General features: G+C 44.0%; 1 protein-coding gene across 1 annotated transcript in view; it reads right to left on the bottom strand.

Annotated features, from left to right (window-relative positions):
- The window catches only part of LOC126278532 (tubulin beta-1 chain), a 52,260-nt gene extending 37,842 nt beyond the window's left edge, over nt 1-14,418 (bottom strand). Inside the window, exon 1 of the mRNA XM_049978707.1 lies at nt 14,234-14,418. Within this exon, the coding sequence (XP_049834664.1) occupies nt 14,234-14,290 (57 nt within the window). The 5' untranslated portion in view covers nt 14,291-14,418. The remainder of the gene's footprint in view (nt 1-14,233) is intronic.
- Nucleotides 14,419-17,612: the final 3,194 nt, after the last annotated feature.

Below are 17,612 nucleotides of genomic sequence, written 5' to 3' on the forward strand. Positions count from 1 at the left end.
TAAACAATATTTTTTCCTAATGTAATTTTTTCATATGAGATTTAAACCAGTAAATGAAGATATCTCTGGCGGCAAATTAATTAAACCAACAAACACTTTTCCATTTTTTTATGACCAAGAGACAGCACATTAACACAACCCAATTTCAATTACAGAAGATTTTCAAAAATGCCCCCATTGACACGTAAACAAAGGTTACAGGAGTATCCTGAATTCAACCAGATCCTCTTCTGATGCAACAGGAGCTGTGTAAACAAGGTTGCGCATCCCTCGACACACAAAAAAGTCCAGAGGGGACATATCTGGGGATCTAGCAGGCCATTGTGCAGGACCACCTCTGCCAATCCACATTTCTAGGAACCGTCTGTCCAGGAATCGACGCACGCGACGACTTAAATGTGCCGGCGCCCCTTCATGTTGGGAGCGGGACGTTTTCCAGCAATTCTGGCAATGCTCTGGCGAGAAAATTATAATAGTGCCTGCCAGCCGGCCGCGGTGGTCTCGCGGTTCTCGGCGCGCAGTTCGGAACCGCGCGAGTGCTACGGTCGCAGGTTCGAATCCTGCCTCGGGCATGGATGTGTGTGATGTCCTTAGGTTAGTTAGGTTTAAGTAGTTCTAAGTTCTAGGGGTCTGATGACCACAGCTGTCAAGTCCCATAGTGCTCAGAGCCATTTGAACCATTTTTTAGTGCCTGCCATTTAATGGCCTAGGTAGCAGATACGGCCTAATTAAACAGTTCACAACAACACCGACCCACACATTAACGAAGACCCACACTTGATGAGCGCTAGTAACTGTGGCATGTGGATTATCCTCACTCCAAACATGTGAATTGTGCATGTTGAAGACTCCATCACGCCCGAACGTTGCTTCATGGGCAAACAACACAGAGGATGGAGATGTAGGATGTATTTCACACTGTTCCAGGTACCACTGCGAAAACTGTGCTCTGGGTGGATAATCAACTGGTTCCAGGTTGTGGACACGCTATAAGTGAAATGGACGTAACAATTGCTCTCGGACTGTTATTACATTCGTCTGATTCGTCCCCATGTTACCTGTAACTGCACGAGTGCTGATTGAAGGATCCCGCCCCACATGCTGCGAGACAGCTTCCTCAAATTGCAGCGTTCTTACCGTGCGACAGCGTCCCTGTCCAGGTAATCTGCTAAATAACCCGGCCTCACGCAGACGTTGGCACACAGCGGCAAAGGTCGTATGATGCGGGATACGGCGATTAGGATATTGTTGTTGATAAACCCACTGTGCAACTCGTCCGTTGTGGTGCGCTACGCAGTACGCACCAACCATGTCAGTGTACTCACTCCAGGTGTATCGCCCCATTAGTGAACAGGGACAATGGGCTACTACACTGGTGGACACCAGTTGCCTACAATTGAAGAGTGTAATACGCCCTCTAACAACTGAAGATCGTAATACGGCCTCCAACGATTTAAATTATCCTCATAGGAAAAAATGACATTAGGGAAAAATATTTGTTTTGATGTCCCCTACAACCTCCCAGAGTTTGTCGGTTTAAATACTTTTCACCCTGTATTAATTTATACCAGTGGCATGTTAGTTCCATCTGTGATTCTTATACGATGTCTTCTCAACGTTTAGCGACTCCTAGATAATCAACAGTACTGTACAATATAGTGACGCTTGTCTCCGGTCAGCGAAGTGATATTGCCCAAACGTGTCAAATGTAGGAGGTGCAAATGTGGCGGATATGGACCTCAGCCCCTTAGGTGCGCTCGTGGAAAATTAAAGCGTAAATGAATGAGGGAGTGGTATAAAAAGGGAAGATGAACGCATGAAAATTTAGTGAACTGAAGATCAAAGATCCAAATGATTTATCGGAACTTCTGACGGTGGACTCTCGTTCATTTGATGTATTTTTCCTACAGGATACACCTATAATCAAGGAAAAACGACACATTTGCGAGACGCTATTCCTGCAAGTCAACGCATGTGTAATTTCGCTAAAGGAAACTCATTTGAAGACCTAAAATATTAGCAGCCAATAAGGCTAATCGCGACGGAAAACGTGTACAACTATTACACAAAGATTCATTACATATAGGTAAAGAAAGGAGTACATATATGTAATGATGAAACTGTGATTATATTTCAACATGAATGGATTTCTTGCCCTCGCAAAAGGTTTAATAGCATCAAAGTACCATCGTGTTGGCTACTGTAGCTCATCAGCTGCAACACCGTTTTTCGTTGTGTAGCTGATTTTTTTCAGGTCCTTCCTAGAATTAAATTGCCATGTATTTTTCTCTACTAATTACGGTTTACCCACTTCCGAGTACATTTTCCTGTATTTCTACAACAGATCGTATTGCTCCGTTTCTTTTTATGGTTACAATACTCGCTTCATTTTACACACGCCTGTAGATCACCAATAACTTTAAAACAATAATTTCAGTTAGCCCGTTAAATAATGTACAATACATTGCGCTACTTCAATCTTATCCGTAGATGGTCAACAATATTGCACAATATTATCGACAGTCTTGGGGCCACTGAAGTCTCTAGTCACCCGTCGTCAAAAATCAACAATTCAGGCATTCATATAGTACTTTTTTAAAAATATATACAGGATGTACATAAAGTCCGGGAACACTTTCAATTATTTATTGCACAAGAACTAAACATTGTACAGATGTCATACATACCGCATTTTGAAGAGAAACTCTGAAAATTTCTTTATTTTTTCTTTACAAACATTCGATATGCAGACCATGAGTCACTCGCCAGACGTCAATACGTCACACTCGCCAATGCATTCTTCGTTAGTGGCGCTGGAGTGGGCGGATATGGGCGCAGGCATTTCATATGTATATCCTCGTTGTCAGCTTCACGACAAGGCTAATGATAGACTACTGATCTGAGACAGAGAACCTAGATGTATTTTCGTTCCGCTGTTGCTCCTCTGCCGACAAAGCTGGCAGAAGCAATCATCTAAGCTTCCACATTTACTCCATAATTGACGCGGACTTTAATAAGGCCATTCCGAAATACTTCAATCAAAAATAACAATATTAGAGACTGAGAAGGCGTTGCTCATATATGTAGTGCAAACTGTAAGTTTTCGTGTCAGGTTTAGAGCGGGTTTGACTCAATTAGCGACAAAAAATGGTGAAACTAGTTTTCGTGGTGACAAATTTTAAGAACTGTGTGCTTCAAATAATTTTTAATCCGTTTGGTTGTATCCGAAAAGCCCATTTATTGCCTGTTTGCACAGTAAGGATTTCAGGCTTAGTGTAGCTAGCGGCAACACCTCAAGAATTTTGGGTTTCTGACTTCGAGGCTATGTCCCATAATCCCAGGCGAAGCTTCGACACTCATTTCGTGGGCGCTTATTACGGAGGTGTCAACAGCACTGAGCGTAATGGGATTGCGTAACATTCATTAGTAGGCGCGTCTTGCGGGGCGTTTCCGCCCGAGGTGGTGACGTCTGACGCTGCAGCCAACAGCAGACAACTCTAGTAATAAGGAGGATACGAGCTTAGGGTTTAACGTCATATCGACGACAAGGTCATTAGTGACCAAGTCAAGCTCAGACTGGGGACGGAAACAGACCATTTCTTAACATCAGGATGGCTGGACGGGGATTAGAACCACCCTCCCCCCCCTCAATAAGTTCTCCAGTTTATTACCACTGCGCCACCTCCCTCGGCACATGACGCGTAGTGAGGTTGTGCAATGGCCGAGACACTGTCTTCTTGGACGGGATCGAGATCGAGATCTGGGTTTTCTGCGCTTTCCCTAAATGGCATATACCAGGATGGTTCCTTCAGCAAGGACCTGGGCAATTTCCATCAGCCTAACTCTCCCCCCCCCCCCCCCCTTGAACCATGCCATGGACCTTGCCGCTGGTGGGGAGGCTTGCGTAACTCAGCGATACAGATAGCCGTACCGTAGGTGCAACCACAACGGAGGGGTATCTGTTGAGAGGCCAGACAAACGCGTGGTTCCTGAAGAGGGGCTGCAGCCTTTTCAGTAGTTGCAGGGGCAACAGTCTGGAAGATAGACTGATCTGGCCTTCTAACAAAAATTAAAACAGCCTTGCTGTGCTGGTACTGCGAACGGCTGAAAGCAAGGGGAAACTACAGCCGTAATTTTTCCCGAGGGCATGCAGCTTTACTGTATGATTAATGATGGCATCCTCTTGGGTAAAATATTCCGGAGGTAAAATAGTCCCCCATTCGGATCTCCGGGCGGGGACTACTCAGGAGGATGTCGTGGCAGGGGTAAAATACAGGGAGCGAAAGGCTATTTACAATTTGTACAGAAACCCGATGGCAGTTATAAGAGTCGAGGGACATGAAAGGGAAGCAGTGGTGGGGAAGGGAGTGAGACAGGGCTGTAATCTATCCCCGATGTTATTCAATCTGTATATTGAGCAAGCAGTGAAGGAAACAAAAGAAAAATTCGGAGTAGGTATTAAAGTCCATGGAGAAGAAATAAAAACTTTGAGGTTCGCCGATGACATCGTAATTCTGTCAGAGACAGCAAAGGACTTGGAAGAGCAGTTGAACGGAATTGATAGTGTCTTGAAAGGAGGATATAAGATGACCACCAACAAAAGCAAAACGAGGATAATGGAATGTAGTCGAATAAAGTCGGGTGATGCTGAGGGAATTAGATTAGGAAGTGAGACATTTAAAGTAGTAAAGGAGTTTTGCTATTTGGGGAGCAAAATAACTGATGATGGTCGAAGTAGAGAGGATATAAAATGTAGACTGGCAATGGCAAGGAAAGCGTTTCTGAAGAAGAGAAATTTGTTAACATCGAGTATAGATTTAAGTGTCAGGAAGTATTTGTATGGAGTGTAGCCATGTATGGAAGTGAAACATGGAAGATGAATAGTTTGGACGAGAAGAGAATAGAAGCTTTCGAAATGTAGTGCTACAGAAGAATGCTGACGATTAGATGGGTAGATCACATAACTAATGAGGAAGTATTGAATCGGATTGGGGAGAAGTTTGGGGCACAACTTGACCAGAAGAAGGGATCGGTTGGTAGGACATGTTCTGAGGCATCAAGGGATCACCAATTTAGTATTGGAGGGCAGCTTGGAGGGTAAAAATCGTAGTGGGAGACCAAGAGATGACTACACTAAGCAGATTCAGAAGGATGTAGGTTGCAGTAGGTACTGGGAGATGAAGAAGCTTGCACAGGATAGAGTAGCACGGAGAGCTGCATCAAACCAGTTTCAGGACTGAAGACCACAACAACAACAACAACTCTCCAATCCGAGCTTGTGCTCCAGAGTCCTAGTCTTCGACGGGACTTTAAACCCTAAGATTTCATACTTTCCTTCAAAGCAATAATAGACAACCTGTGTAGACCATAGACACATGGATGAAGGAAATCTGCCTTTGAATTAATTATTATTTAAACATAATACAGTGCGCTGCAAAAGTGATGGATCACTTTTTTCTAAACCCTGTAAGTATCACCCACAGCGACGCAAGTTTAAAATTGGCGCAATGGTGCCTACAACCGTCCTCTTCAATGGTGCAAAAGCGTGCCGCCCTGTAACGTCATCCTCAGGTTCGGCGACGTCTCAAACAGCAACATGTGAAAAAAGCTCAGAAGCTAACGTGAGGTGTAACGTGGGTTTATGGTGTCACATTGACATCAAATGTCACGAACGTTTTGGCTCTGATGTACAGGGTGGTACCAATAGGCAGCGCTGAAGACCATCTGACGGGATTTGAATGCAATTCCAAGCAGGAAAGGGTGCTTATTTCAGACCTATCTGGCGTCCTCCTGTGGGGAGATCGAAGTAGGGTGTGACAATGGCACTTGAATGACTAAAACGAGAAAGGATCCTTCTAAGCCGCTATCCTCCCACACCCCTCCCTCCCGTTCGGCAACTGCATTGGTGTGCTGCCCCCGCCCCTCTCCCCACCTTTGTTGAGCACCTTAATAATGTACCTGTACAGAAAAAGACCGTGACTAGGGAGTCCTAGACAGAAGCAGATGAACTACGCTACTCCTTTCGCGCCTGCTAGAAGGCCATCCGCAATAGAGGGGTGTCTAAGAGGGTTGCCTGTGTGCGAGCGCCTAAGGCATCGGTCACAGCTTGACGTATATTTTTTTAAAGCTCAAAAAAAAAAAAAGGCAGTTGGGTTGCACCGAGGGTGTTGGCGACGGGGGGATTATTAGAAGGATCCTTTGCCGCGTTATTCGTGCATGTGTCAATGTCGCTTTCCTCTGTGAACAGCCCACAGGAGGGCGCTAACCAGGAGCTCTAGAAAAGCATTCGGATCACGTTCAGATTTTGTCGGATGGTTTCGAATGGTCCCTAGTGGTTGCCCGTCCCACCATGTACATCAGAGCACAAATTGCAGCCGCACTGCATTCCAAAGGGTGTGATCACGTTCAACAGGGTTGCTAACCTACGGGCATTCTTAGAGAACGCCTGAATCGTCGAGAGAGGTCAGCAGTATCAAAGATTGTGAAGAACGTCGTTGCTTTTCTCGCCACACTGCGAACTGTCGTTTTCGACCGCGAAATGTGGGGGAATGAACGCAAGGGAAGGGATGGTTTCACTGACGCCATTTATGCCACACGCTCAGGCCATTTCCTGTCGATCCCCTTGCAGTCTGTCATTTCTGCACTCCACAAGAAGTGCATGGAATTGTGGGAGGAAGAATGGCTGGCGGTGACGGCCAATAAACTGCGGTTGGTGAAGTCAACAACTCGGCCGTGGCGTTCCTCCTGCCGGTTGCTCAGGCGGGAAGAAGTGACCCTTGGGCATTGTCCTCTCACACATAGCTTTCTATTACGGCGGGAGGATCTCCCGTTTTGTGGTGTGCACGTCTCTGTACGCCACATTTTAACAGACTGCATTTTATACCGTGATGCATGGGCAGAAGCACAAGTTGATGGGGATCTGCCCTGTGTTTTAGCTAACGACGAGACGTGTGTGTCTAGAGTTTTAAAGTTTTGTGATGTGTCTGCACTCTGGCCTAAACTTTTAGGCTGGAGGTTTTAGTGTATTGCAGAGTGGCTGGGTCCTCCCTTTTTTCCTTGCGGTCAGCCATCCACTTTCATCTGATCTATTGTTTTAGCTCCCTCTAGCACTTTCTTCCTTGTGTTGCCCATGTTTTACTGTTGGCGGCATGCTTCGTCCCACGCTTCGGCGCGGATAGGCGCATAGTTTTCCAAGCATGTTCCCTGTTTTTTACTTTCTGTTTTATCTTACTGTTCTGAGTCTTTTCTTGACACCCGTCTCAATCTGTTACTGAGCGGGCGTTGAAGACCTTGCTGTCGTGCGCCCATACAACCCTCTCCATCAGTCCATCCATCCATCTGAGCTGTGGTATGTCCGAAATGTTTTCCTCGGCAACCCACAAGAAAAACCCCATGATATCAAGGCGCCTGGCATAATTGTAGTGAAATTTGGTGCCAATGTGATATTATTAACTCACTTAAACCTCGCTTGAATTTGCGAGCTGTGGCCTTTTTCTTCGCATGTGTTGACACCTTGCTGTTTTAAACGTCAACGAACCAGAGGGTGACATCGCTAACTTTTGCATATTGCAGACGAAGACTATAGGAACTTTTGAGCCAAGTTTCAAACTAATCGTCCCAATGGGAGATAATTACGTTGTTTAGAATAGGTGATCCTTTAAGTGTGTTGCGTATAGTGTAGACAGGATAAGTTCTTATCCCTGGAAATACTTCCTTCTCCGGTTAAAAAGAGAAAAAGGACCAATGCTTCCTGAAAATAACGCAGAGCCTCCAAGACACACTTGCGAAATTTGGGCTGGAAAAGAATTCCATTCCTGTGGCACACCGGTTTTCCCCCACCCGTGAATGATGGAAAGTTGCCAAAATTCAGCAACACCGCTGTACTAGACCGACTACGATTGCCATTCTTTTATTCGCATTTTGCGGGTGCGATACTGTACAGACTATGAGGTGAACGCATTAAGAGTTTATTGCCCCTAACGGCCCGGCTGCAGTGGCGCCCAACACACGCAGCTGGAGAGAGACGGAAACAGCTTTCTCGGCGCACCTCGTAATTCACGTGCAGAATAAAATATGGACTGGAAGGCCTGTGGGAGAGACTGCTGGAGAAACTCGTCCCACTTCGCCACCGGAAACGCCAGCAGCGCCGTCGCGGACCAAGATGGCCGCCAGCTGCCGGCAACAATTCTCGCAATCTCCCTCTTGGACACGTTTGTTAAAAAGTGTAAACACAATAAGATGTAAGCACATCCGGAGCTGCTGAGCCTGTGACCCAATTCCGACCCCATGAAGCCTTAGCGCGTCCTCTCCAGTTTTTTAAATTAATGTTTTTTCTTTGCATGGCTTAAAACTATTAGTCAATAACTGCTCTACTACAGATTATACGTTATATAGTTGAGCTGAAATTTTGTATTCAGGTGCGAAAATCGTCACGGTGCAGTATTATACGTCCATCCGAAATAAACTTCAGAGTCCAGCTCAACAATTATGGACGAATTGCTATATTCCTCATTCTTGTTCTAATCGAAATGGATATGTGAGTGGTGGTGGTGGTTAGTGTTTAACGTCCCGTCGACAACGAGGTCATTAGAGACGGAGCGCAAGCTCGGGTTAGGGAAGGATTGGGAAGGAAATCGGCCGTGCCCTTTCAAAGGAACCATCCCGGCATTTGCCTGAAGCGATTTAGGGAAATCACGGAAAACCTAAATCAGGATGGCCGGAGACGGGATTGAACCGTCGTCCTCCCGAATGCGAGTCCAGTGTGCTAACCACTGCGCCACCTCGCTCGGTGGATATGTGAGTTTTCAGAGCAGCAAGTCACCAACTGCTAACCAATCTCACGTGAAAGATTTTTTTTAATGTACTTAATTTGGCGTCCTATGGTGTCTTCCATTCTTTTTTGGGGAATAATGCAAAATACGGTTTCTGGATCCAGAAAAAGAGTGAAAGCAGCATCAAGAACTGATTGTCAAGACTACAGTTCATCGATTGATACTGAACTGTTACAGACGCATTTATCTTACGATGATATCATATTAAAGCTCTAAATGGGAAGACTGATCTGTTTTTCAGTGCAAGCAAAACATGGAATGATTCTCGAAATGGCTACGCTCAGTACATTAACCATTCTTAACATTGAGTGGTATTTTGATTTCACGGTAGCAATTGTAAAAAGGAACAAATAGTTTGGCACAAAAACGCAAATTGTTTCCCTGAAAACCGAACTTCCCGCACGTGTGTTCCTATGTAAAAAAACATTTTGCGATGCCGTTATAAAGGACACTAGGCTCCCATCCGTTCGTTACTTTATCCCCTACATCCCCTGGATGCTAGTAATGAAAAGGGAAGAAAGTTAGGTTTCGTCAGTCACTGGATTATTAGAAATGGAAGACAAATTCAGATTGAACAGAATTGGAAGGGCAGGTACCATTTTGACCACGTGAAGTGCTACAGAAAAGTGCAGAAAACCTTCACCAAGGCGGGGATTTTAAATATGCTCTTAACGAATACAAACCCAACGTGTCTCTCAGTTTGCCTGTGGTGAGGGCAGTAGTATGTAAACAGAAGTCTCACTTCACTGAGGAGTAGCCGTTTCGACCATAACATAAGTTTCTCATATCTGCCGTAATTCAAATTTATTTTTTTTCACTTCAGCAAATTTTAAACTTGAAGTGCAACATTCTTTGCGAACGACGGAAAAACGTAGTGCAGAAAAACTACAGAGATCCGCATTTAACGTTCCGTCGACGCTAGTGTCATTAGTGGCCGAGCAGGAGTTCTCTTGGATGACTATGGTGGAAGGAAATCTTCCGTGCCCTTTTGCACGAATCATCTTGACATCCTTGTGATATACTTCAGAGAAACTGTGGGGAAAATAAATGCTGATGGAGTATTCGCACTTCATCATTACCGAAAGTGGATCCAGGGGCTTAACCACTGCTGCACCTCGATCGTTTGCAGTTTACACTAAACACATTGTGTAAGCAGTAAATAATTTTTTATGGAATGGAGATATTTTGTTACCTGCGCTCTGAACACACAACTAAATTCGGTTGTAGTTCGCGATTTGATAATTCAACGTTTGGGAAGTACAAGTCTATGTACAATTGCCACCTAAATCGCATTTTCGTCGCCATTGTCCACTCAGTTACATGATCACAAAAAGTAAGAGATTATGGCAAGATCGTTTGTGTCTGACGCAGTGATAATGAACCTGCAATGCCTTCCACGGAGTCCTTGTTTCTGGTTAAAAATGATGGAATTTTACAGCAGAATGTATTATGTGCACCACTATTCTTATGAACAACTGATTTTTTTGACTGCGCTGGTAAAATGCTGTAATTGTTTTTATTACAATTTTGCCGTTGGCTTTAACACCCTCGGGTTTGCTGTACATCCCGTCACAAATTGTGAAACCTGCTGCCATTTCAATGGTGCTACGCCGACATACCCCGCGGGACAACCTCTGATTGTATTACACGGAAACGTTAAGAAGGATATCTTAGCGTAACTGTCAGTTTTATTGAGACACGAAGTTAAGAGCGTGCCTTGATGACCTAAATAATTATAATTGCTTGCGATAGGCAAATTATCTGAGTGCCTCTTCCGCCTTGCTACGGGTTTATAGTTCGATCTCTGGTCTACTGAAAAGTGGTATACACCTAACAAATCTTATATGCTACGAGACTGAAACGTAGACAGTAGAGGCTACGTGCTGAGTTGCACGAGGCAAGATATAGATCGCAAGCCAAAGAGCACCTTCGACATTAACACAGCAGCAAAATGTCAAACAGTTACGTGTATACGAGCGTCAGCAGCAGGAGATCTCACCGCAGGCGATAGACAGCTGCAGGAGGTGACTATGGCCATTGCCACTTTAGTAAAGCAGTCGCGACCGTTATAGTTAGTAGTCTGAACACCGTAGTACTTTAGGCTTTCTTCAAGCCTTGACACCCAGCAAATTATATGGGGACCTAGAAGTTTAAATTGGTCACAAACAGTGGCGACAAATTACATTTTTGACACTGGAATGATGGACGAACGTACAACAGATGAAGGAGAATGCTCAGAGTAGAACACGATGGAGGGCCTCGACCTGAAATCTACCCTAAGACACACTAAAGAAGAAGACTGGCAGACGGAAGTCACGTTTGATGTCAGACGCAACCATAATGTCACGCGTAGAAACCAAAAACCTTTGCAATTTTTGTCTGACCTTGTACGCAATCAGTCCATACTCCGTCAGAAAGTTCGCGAATGAATTCAATATACCGTTTTCCTTGCCCCTTCATCTCTAATTTCCTCGACACGCCTCTAATCTTTTAAACGTTTCTTCACGGTGAAGAGCGACGAGTTGCACGTTGAAAACAATTTTTGTCCCACTTTAGTCTACATGGAGAACGACACATTTGTTTCTAGAATGAAATTTTCACTCTGCAGCGGATTGTGCGCTGATATGAAACTTCCTGGGAGATTAAAACTGTGTGCCGGACCGAGACTCGAACTCGGGACCTTTGCCTTTCGCGGGCAAGTGGTCCACCAAGGTATGCAGGAGACCTTCTGCGAAGTTTGGAAGGTAGGAGACGAGGTACTGGCGGAATTAAAGCTGTGAGGACGGGGCGTGAGTCGTACTTGGGTGGCTCAGTTGGTAGAGCACTTGCCCGCTGAAGGCAAAGGTTCCGAGTTCGAGCCTCGGTCCGGCACACAGTTTTAATCTGCCAGGAAGTTTCGATACATTTGTTGGTAATAAGGTCGTTAGGTTAGTCTTAACCTCAACGTTAAAAACGAAGTAAAAATATACAAAACGAACTAACTAAAAATGCACGCTTTATCTATGCTTCCCTGCAAAAGCACTAGAAATACGAAACCACCATATGCCTCTTAGCCAAGATCCAGGCGGTAGCAAGTGCAGGCAAATTCACCAAGCATGTTTTCTCATGATATTCGCACAACATTGTTAGTTCTTGTGAAGAAAGTGCAACCTGATGATCTTTCGAACGAAACCGGTCGTGACATAATAAAGGTGTATCAATACGGCTGTAGGGTTTCTTATTAATCTTATTATCACCACGAACTTGACAGTTTAGGCCCAGTGGACTCCGAAGTCGCTGGATTTGGACTTTAGGCCAACGTAGGAGGCAGAGGGCACATCTGACCTTGACCTCATGTAAGGAATCATTCGGGCATACATTTGACGTGATACCTATAACAAAATTTTCACGACGCTCCTCCCACTTATGGCTTTTCCTTTGATTTTATCATCACTTTTTTAAACAAATCTGCGATATCACCGCCTGTATCAACAACAACGAACAAACCATCAAGAATATTTCCTTACTACTATTTGTTGATCACAATAGTTGGTCATCTTGCATTTTGCTCTAGAAGGGGGAGGGGGGGAGGGAGGCAGCGGCAAAAGGGGGCTCTTGCCTGCCTCCTCCTCACTGGACTCTGGAGTATTGAGTTTTTAATCATCACAGAATTCTCATACAATTCTAGAAATGATTTCGTGTGTTCAAAAAATGTTCAAATGTGTGTGAAACTTTATAGGACTTAACTGCTAAGGTCATCAGTCCCTAAGCTTACACACTACTTAAATTATCTTAAGGACAAACACACACACCCATGCCCGAGGGAGGACTCGAACCTTCGCCGGGACCAGCCGATTTCGTGTGTTTCCGTAAACTTCTTATTTAGCAAATTGTAGAATTAAGTGGGTGACATCAGTGAGGCAACATTATGGTTTTAGTAATAGCTGGGGAACGATATCATTGTTTGGCAGTTTCCCCCCTGAACAAATTTAATTTCTGCAGACGTCTATGGTTATATACATACTTCCACCTTAGAAAAGTTTGGAGTGAGGCGGGGTGGGGGGAAGAAGGAGGACCAGGAGAATAAACTTCATAATTGGCATTCATTTGTAATCCGCCTCCCCCCAGGATTTTTACCAATCAGTGCATCAAATAATGCAAATGTATTTGCACGCAACCAAGGACACAGGTGCTTCAACCTCAAGACGAATAATGCAGTTGTTCCTTACTTAGCTTTACGCTTGGTCGTTACCTAACATGAATATTTACCTGTTTCGAGAGTTGACAAATAGTTGATCTTCATAAAAATTTAAAAAGTAACATGTAAAAAGAAAAACATAAGTAAACCCATAATCGTCGGGTGTGCATTGATCGTTCTGACAAATGGGATAGTAGAAAATCTACTAAAATCTCAATGAGTACTTCACAATTTTTTGTGCGAAAGCTGTGAATCTGTGCCTGCTTCAGGAATGAATACCAGCGGCCTTGAAAGCGTATCTTTTTATATGTGAGGAAGCTCTGCGTCCTACGCACTCCTCATACGGTGGGACTTTACACAATAAAGAACAACTGTCAATACGTATATTCAACAAAATTAGTTATTTTCCTGTTTAGTTCCATACCCTTTCGAATTCAGTGAAGGGCATTATTTGCGCGAGATTGTACATCTGTATTATTGGCAATTTTGAAGTATATAGCCATTTTCAAGAGGAGTAATCCTTGAGTATATGTCATACGACAGCGAAACAACAAGCAGGAGATTGGAAAACTTGACACAAAACACGTCCTCACTCGGATGACGAGCGAAGATTCGTTGCCAGAGGGTGGAAAATAAATGAAAAGTTCAAACACCGAGCAATACTGAGGCAGACAGGAAAACTTACACGAATTACTAGTTCACTTTCCATTACAAGCCCGTCGGTTTTTACACGGTTCCGACTCAGCATTGTAGGTGCGAGAAATCTGGATAGTACGAAATTCCGACAGAAAAACCATATGCATTCGAAATGAACTGCTACAAAGGGGGTTGAAGTGAGGTGATCCGAAATATATAACTAAACCGCTTCAGAGACGTTATGTGAGGTGTATAAAGGACGATACGAGGAGACATGTGCGAAACAACCTCTAGAAGTTGCTGTAGGAATGAATAGGGCAAGACGGCAGAGAGGATGAGCAGGGGGGGAGAGGGGGGGGGGGGGGGAGGCGAGAACTCTCGGAAGTCACATTTAAACAGAGGAATGAATGGTTTTGTTCGATACCGAGACCTTATGGTGCGAGGCAGCGGCATTTGTTATAAGTGCAATACAGCAACAATGAAGTCCACAGAGAGTACACGCTCTTTATGGTACCGGTAGGTGTACACAGCACGTATTAGGATAAGCAAGGAAGATAGCGCCGCTGTACTACTGCAGTTTAGCACTCACCTTGGCGCCGATCTGGTTTCCGCACTGGCCCGCCTGGATGTGTACTATCTCCCTCATTTTTGTGTGTCTTGTGTTTCCGTCTCACGCACGAATCGTAGCAGACCTTTCCCTACTCGCGTCGCTACTCGAGTGGCTGAGGGACGCTCCCGCCCGGGTCTAGTAATACCCGAACCGTCACGGCTCGGCTCCACTGCGCATGCGCGACGGCGGCGCTTGCTGCCATTGGCCAGCGGCCCGCCGCTAGGGTCGCAGAGGCGCCGCAGTATGGATCGTCCGCTCTGCAGTCGTGACTCACGTTTGTCTCACCTGCATAAGGGGAACTGCAGACGCTACCCTACAGACATTTCAAGGGCCTCATGGAACCACGCCCTCGCCGATCCCAGCTGCTACTACCATACATGGAGTTGCAAAATCTGTTTCGTAACATTTTCTAGTACTCAAGAAAAGAAAGTTATTGCGAAAGATTTTTTTCTTCATGCTTTAGGAGACATCGCCCTGTTGGAGGTAATGATAGGGCAACGGACTGGTTTTAAAGAGCCATTAGCCTGTCAACTGTTTCCTCATTCAATCGTTTTTTTTTCTGCAGACTCGTCCGCTGTTCGAATGTTTCTCATTCACTCTTCAGTTTTGAGGGGTCTCACTCAATGCGAGACAACCGAATGAAACAAATCTCCAGCAATGAAGCCAGATGAATGTTTTCACTTACATACTTATTCGGCCTTTTCTATCACACATGAACAATGACTAGATTGCCAAATTCTTTTAGACACAAGTGTGTGTGTGTGTGTGTGTGTGTGTGTGTGTGGTCTTCAGTCCAGAGACTGGATTGATGCAGCTCTATCTGCTACTCTATCCTGTGCAAGCTTCTTCATCGCCCAATACCTACTGCAACTTACATCCTTCTGAATCTGTTTAGTGTGTTCATCTCTTGGTCTCCCTCTACGATTTTTACCCTCCACGCTGCCCTCCAATACTAAACTGGTGATCCCTTGATGCCTCTGAATATGCCCTACCAACCGATCCCTTCTTCTAGTCAAGTTGTGCCAAAAATTTCTCTTCTCCTTAATTCTATTCAATACCTCCTCATTAGTTATGTGATCTACCCATTTAATCTACAGCATTCTTCTGTAGCACCACATTTCGAAAGCATATTTTCTCTTCTTGTCTAAACTATTTATCGTCCACGTTTCACTTCCATACATGGCTACACTCCATTCAAATACTTTAAGAAACGGCTCCCTGACACTTAAATCTAACAAATTTCTCTTCTTCAGAAACGCTTTCCTTGCCATTGCCAGTCTACATTTTACACTCTCTCTACTTCGCCCATCATCACCTATTTTGTTCCCCAAATAGCAAAACTCATTTACTACTTTAAGCATCTCATTTCCTAATCTAATTCCCGCAGCATCACTCGATTTAATTCGACTACATTCCATTATCCTAGTTTTGCTTTTATTGATGTTCATCTTATATCCTTCTTTCAAGACACTATCCATTCCGTTCAACTGCTCTTCCAGGTCCTATGCTGTGTCTGACAGAATTACAATGTCATCGGCGAACCTCAAAGTTTTAACGTACGTATTTTATTTCAAGGAGAGGTAAAAAGTCCATGTTATCGAAAATGAATTATATTCAAAATTTCGTTTATTTCTTTTGCTAAATACGAATTTTTCGTAATTCGGGCATTAAGTATCAATGTTTGGTTGGCTTTAAAACTCCAATAACTGTGCTACGTTGTAAATTTATGTTTAAGTACATCAAGAATTGCTGTTTTATTCAAATTTATTGAAGTCTGCCTCTTCACACTGGTTTGGACCCATCACCGATGTCGTGTGACTAGGGCCTCCTGTCGGGTAGACCGTTCGCCTGGTGCAAGTCTTTCGATGTGACGCCACTTCGGCGACTTGCGCGTCGATGGGGATGAAACGATAATTCACTTTTGGTAAATACTGAGGTCACGTGGTCAGTGCGTATAAAGTTTACAACGTTTTTAACTTTTTGGTGACTTAGTCACTCGTTTTAATGCCTACATTGTCATTTAACGGAAATATTTTTGGTGAGAAACATCTGTCATGATTCCATAATTTTCTTCTAATATCTTTAGTTAGTGTGCTTTCAGAATATGAATTATACTTGCAGCTACTGTGTGTTGTTGTTGTGGTCTTCAGTCCTGAGACTGGTTTGATGCAGCTCTCCATACTACTCTATCTTGTGCAAGCTTCTTCATCTCCCAGTACCTACTGCAACCTACATCCTTCTGAATCTGCTTGGTGTAGTCATCTCTTGGTCTCCCTCTACGATTTTTACCCTCCACCCTGCCCTCTAATACTAAATTGGTGATACCTTGATGCTTCAGAACTTGTCCTACAAACAGATCCCTTCTTCTGGTCAAGTTGTGCCACAAATTTCTCTTCTCCCCAATCCTATTCAATACTTCCTCATTAGTTATGTGATCTACCCGTCTAATCTTCAGCATTCTTCTGTAGCACCACATTTCGAAAGCTTCTATTCTCTTCTTGTCCAAACTAGTTATCGTCCATATTTCACTTCCATACATGGCTACACTCCATACAAATACTTTCAGAAACGACTTCCTGACACTTAAATCTATACTCGATGTTAACAAATTTCTCTTCTTCAGAAACGCTTTCCTTGCCATTGCCAGTCTACATTTTATATCCTCTCTACTTCGACCATCATCAGTTATTTTCCTCCCCAAATAGCAAAACTCCTTTACTACTTTAAGTGTCTCATTTCCTAATCTAATTCCCTCAGCATCACCCGACTTTATTCGACTACATTCCATTATACTCGTTTTGCTTTTGTTGATGTTCATCTTATATCCTCTTTTCAAGACACTATCCATTCCGTTCAACTGCTCTTCCAAGTCCCTTGCTGTCTCTGACAAAATTACGATGTCATCGGCGAACCTCAACATTTTTATTTCTTCTCCATGGATTTTAATACCTACTCCGAATTTTTCTTTTGTTTCCTTTGCTGCTTGCTCAATATACAGATTGAATAACATCGGGGAGAGACTACAACCCTGTCTCACTCCCTTCCCAACCACTGCTTCCCTTTCATGTCCCTCGACTCTTATGACTGCCATCTGGTTTCTGTACAAATTGTAAATAGCCTTTCGCTCCCTGTATTTTATCCCTGCTACCTTCAGAATTTGAAAGAGAGTATTCCAATCATCGTATTAAATTATCTTGAGGATCACTTTTTAGGCAGTCATATGACTTTTCCCATTCCCATGCAACTGAGCTTTTCGACATTTTGATCCAGACACAAAGTTCACTTGATGAAAGGGGAATGCCTGCAGCAGCCTCTTGAGAGCACTGAAATAATTCAGTGGCAACGAATGAAAATTTGT

The sequence above is a fragment of the Schistocerca gregaria genome, chromosome 6 (genome assembly GCF_023897955.1).
Source record: "Schistocerca gregaria isolate iqSchGreg1 chromosome 6, iqSchGreg1.2, whole genome shotgun sequence".
NCBI lineage: Eukaryota > Metazoa > Arthropoda > Insecta > Orthoptera > Acrididae > Schistocerca > Schistocerca gregaria.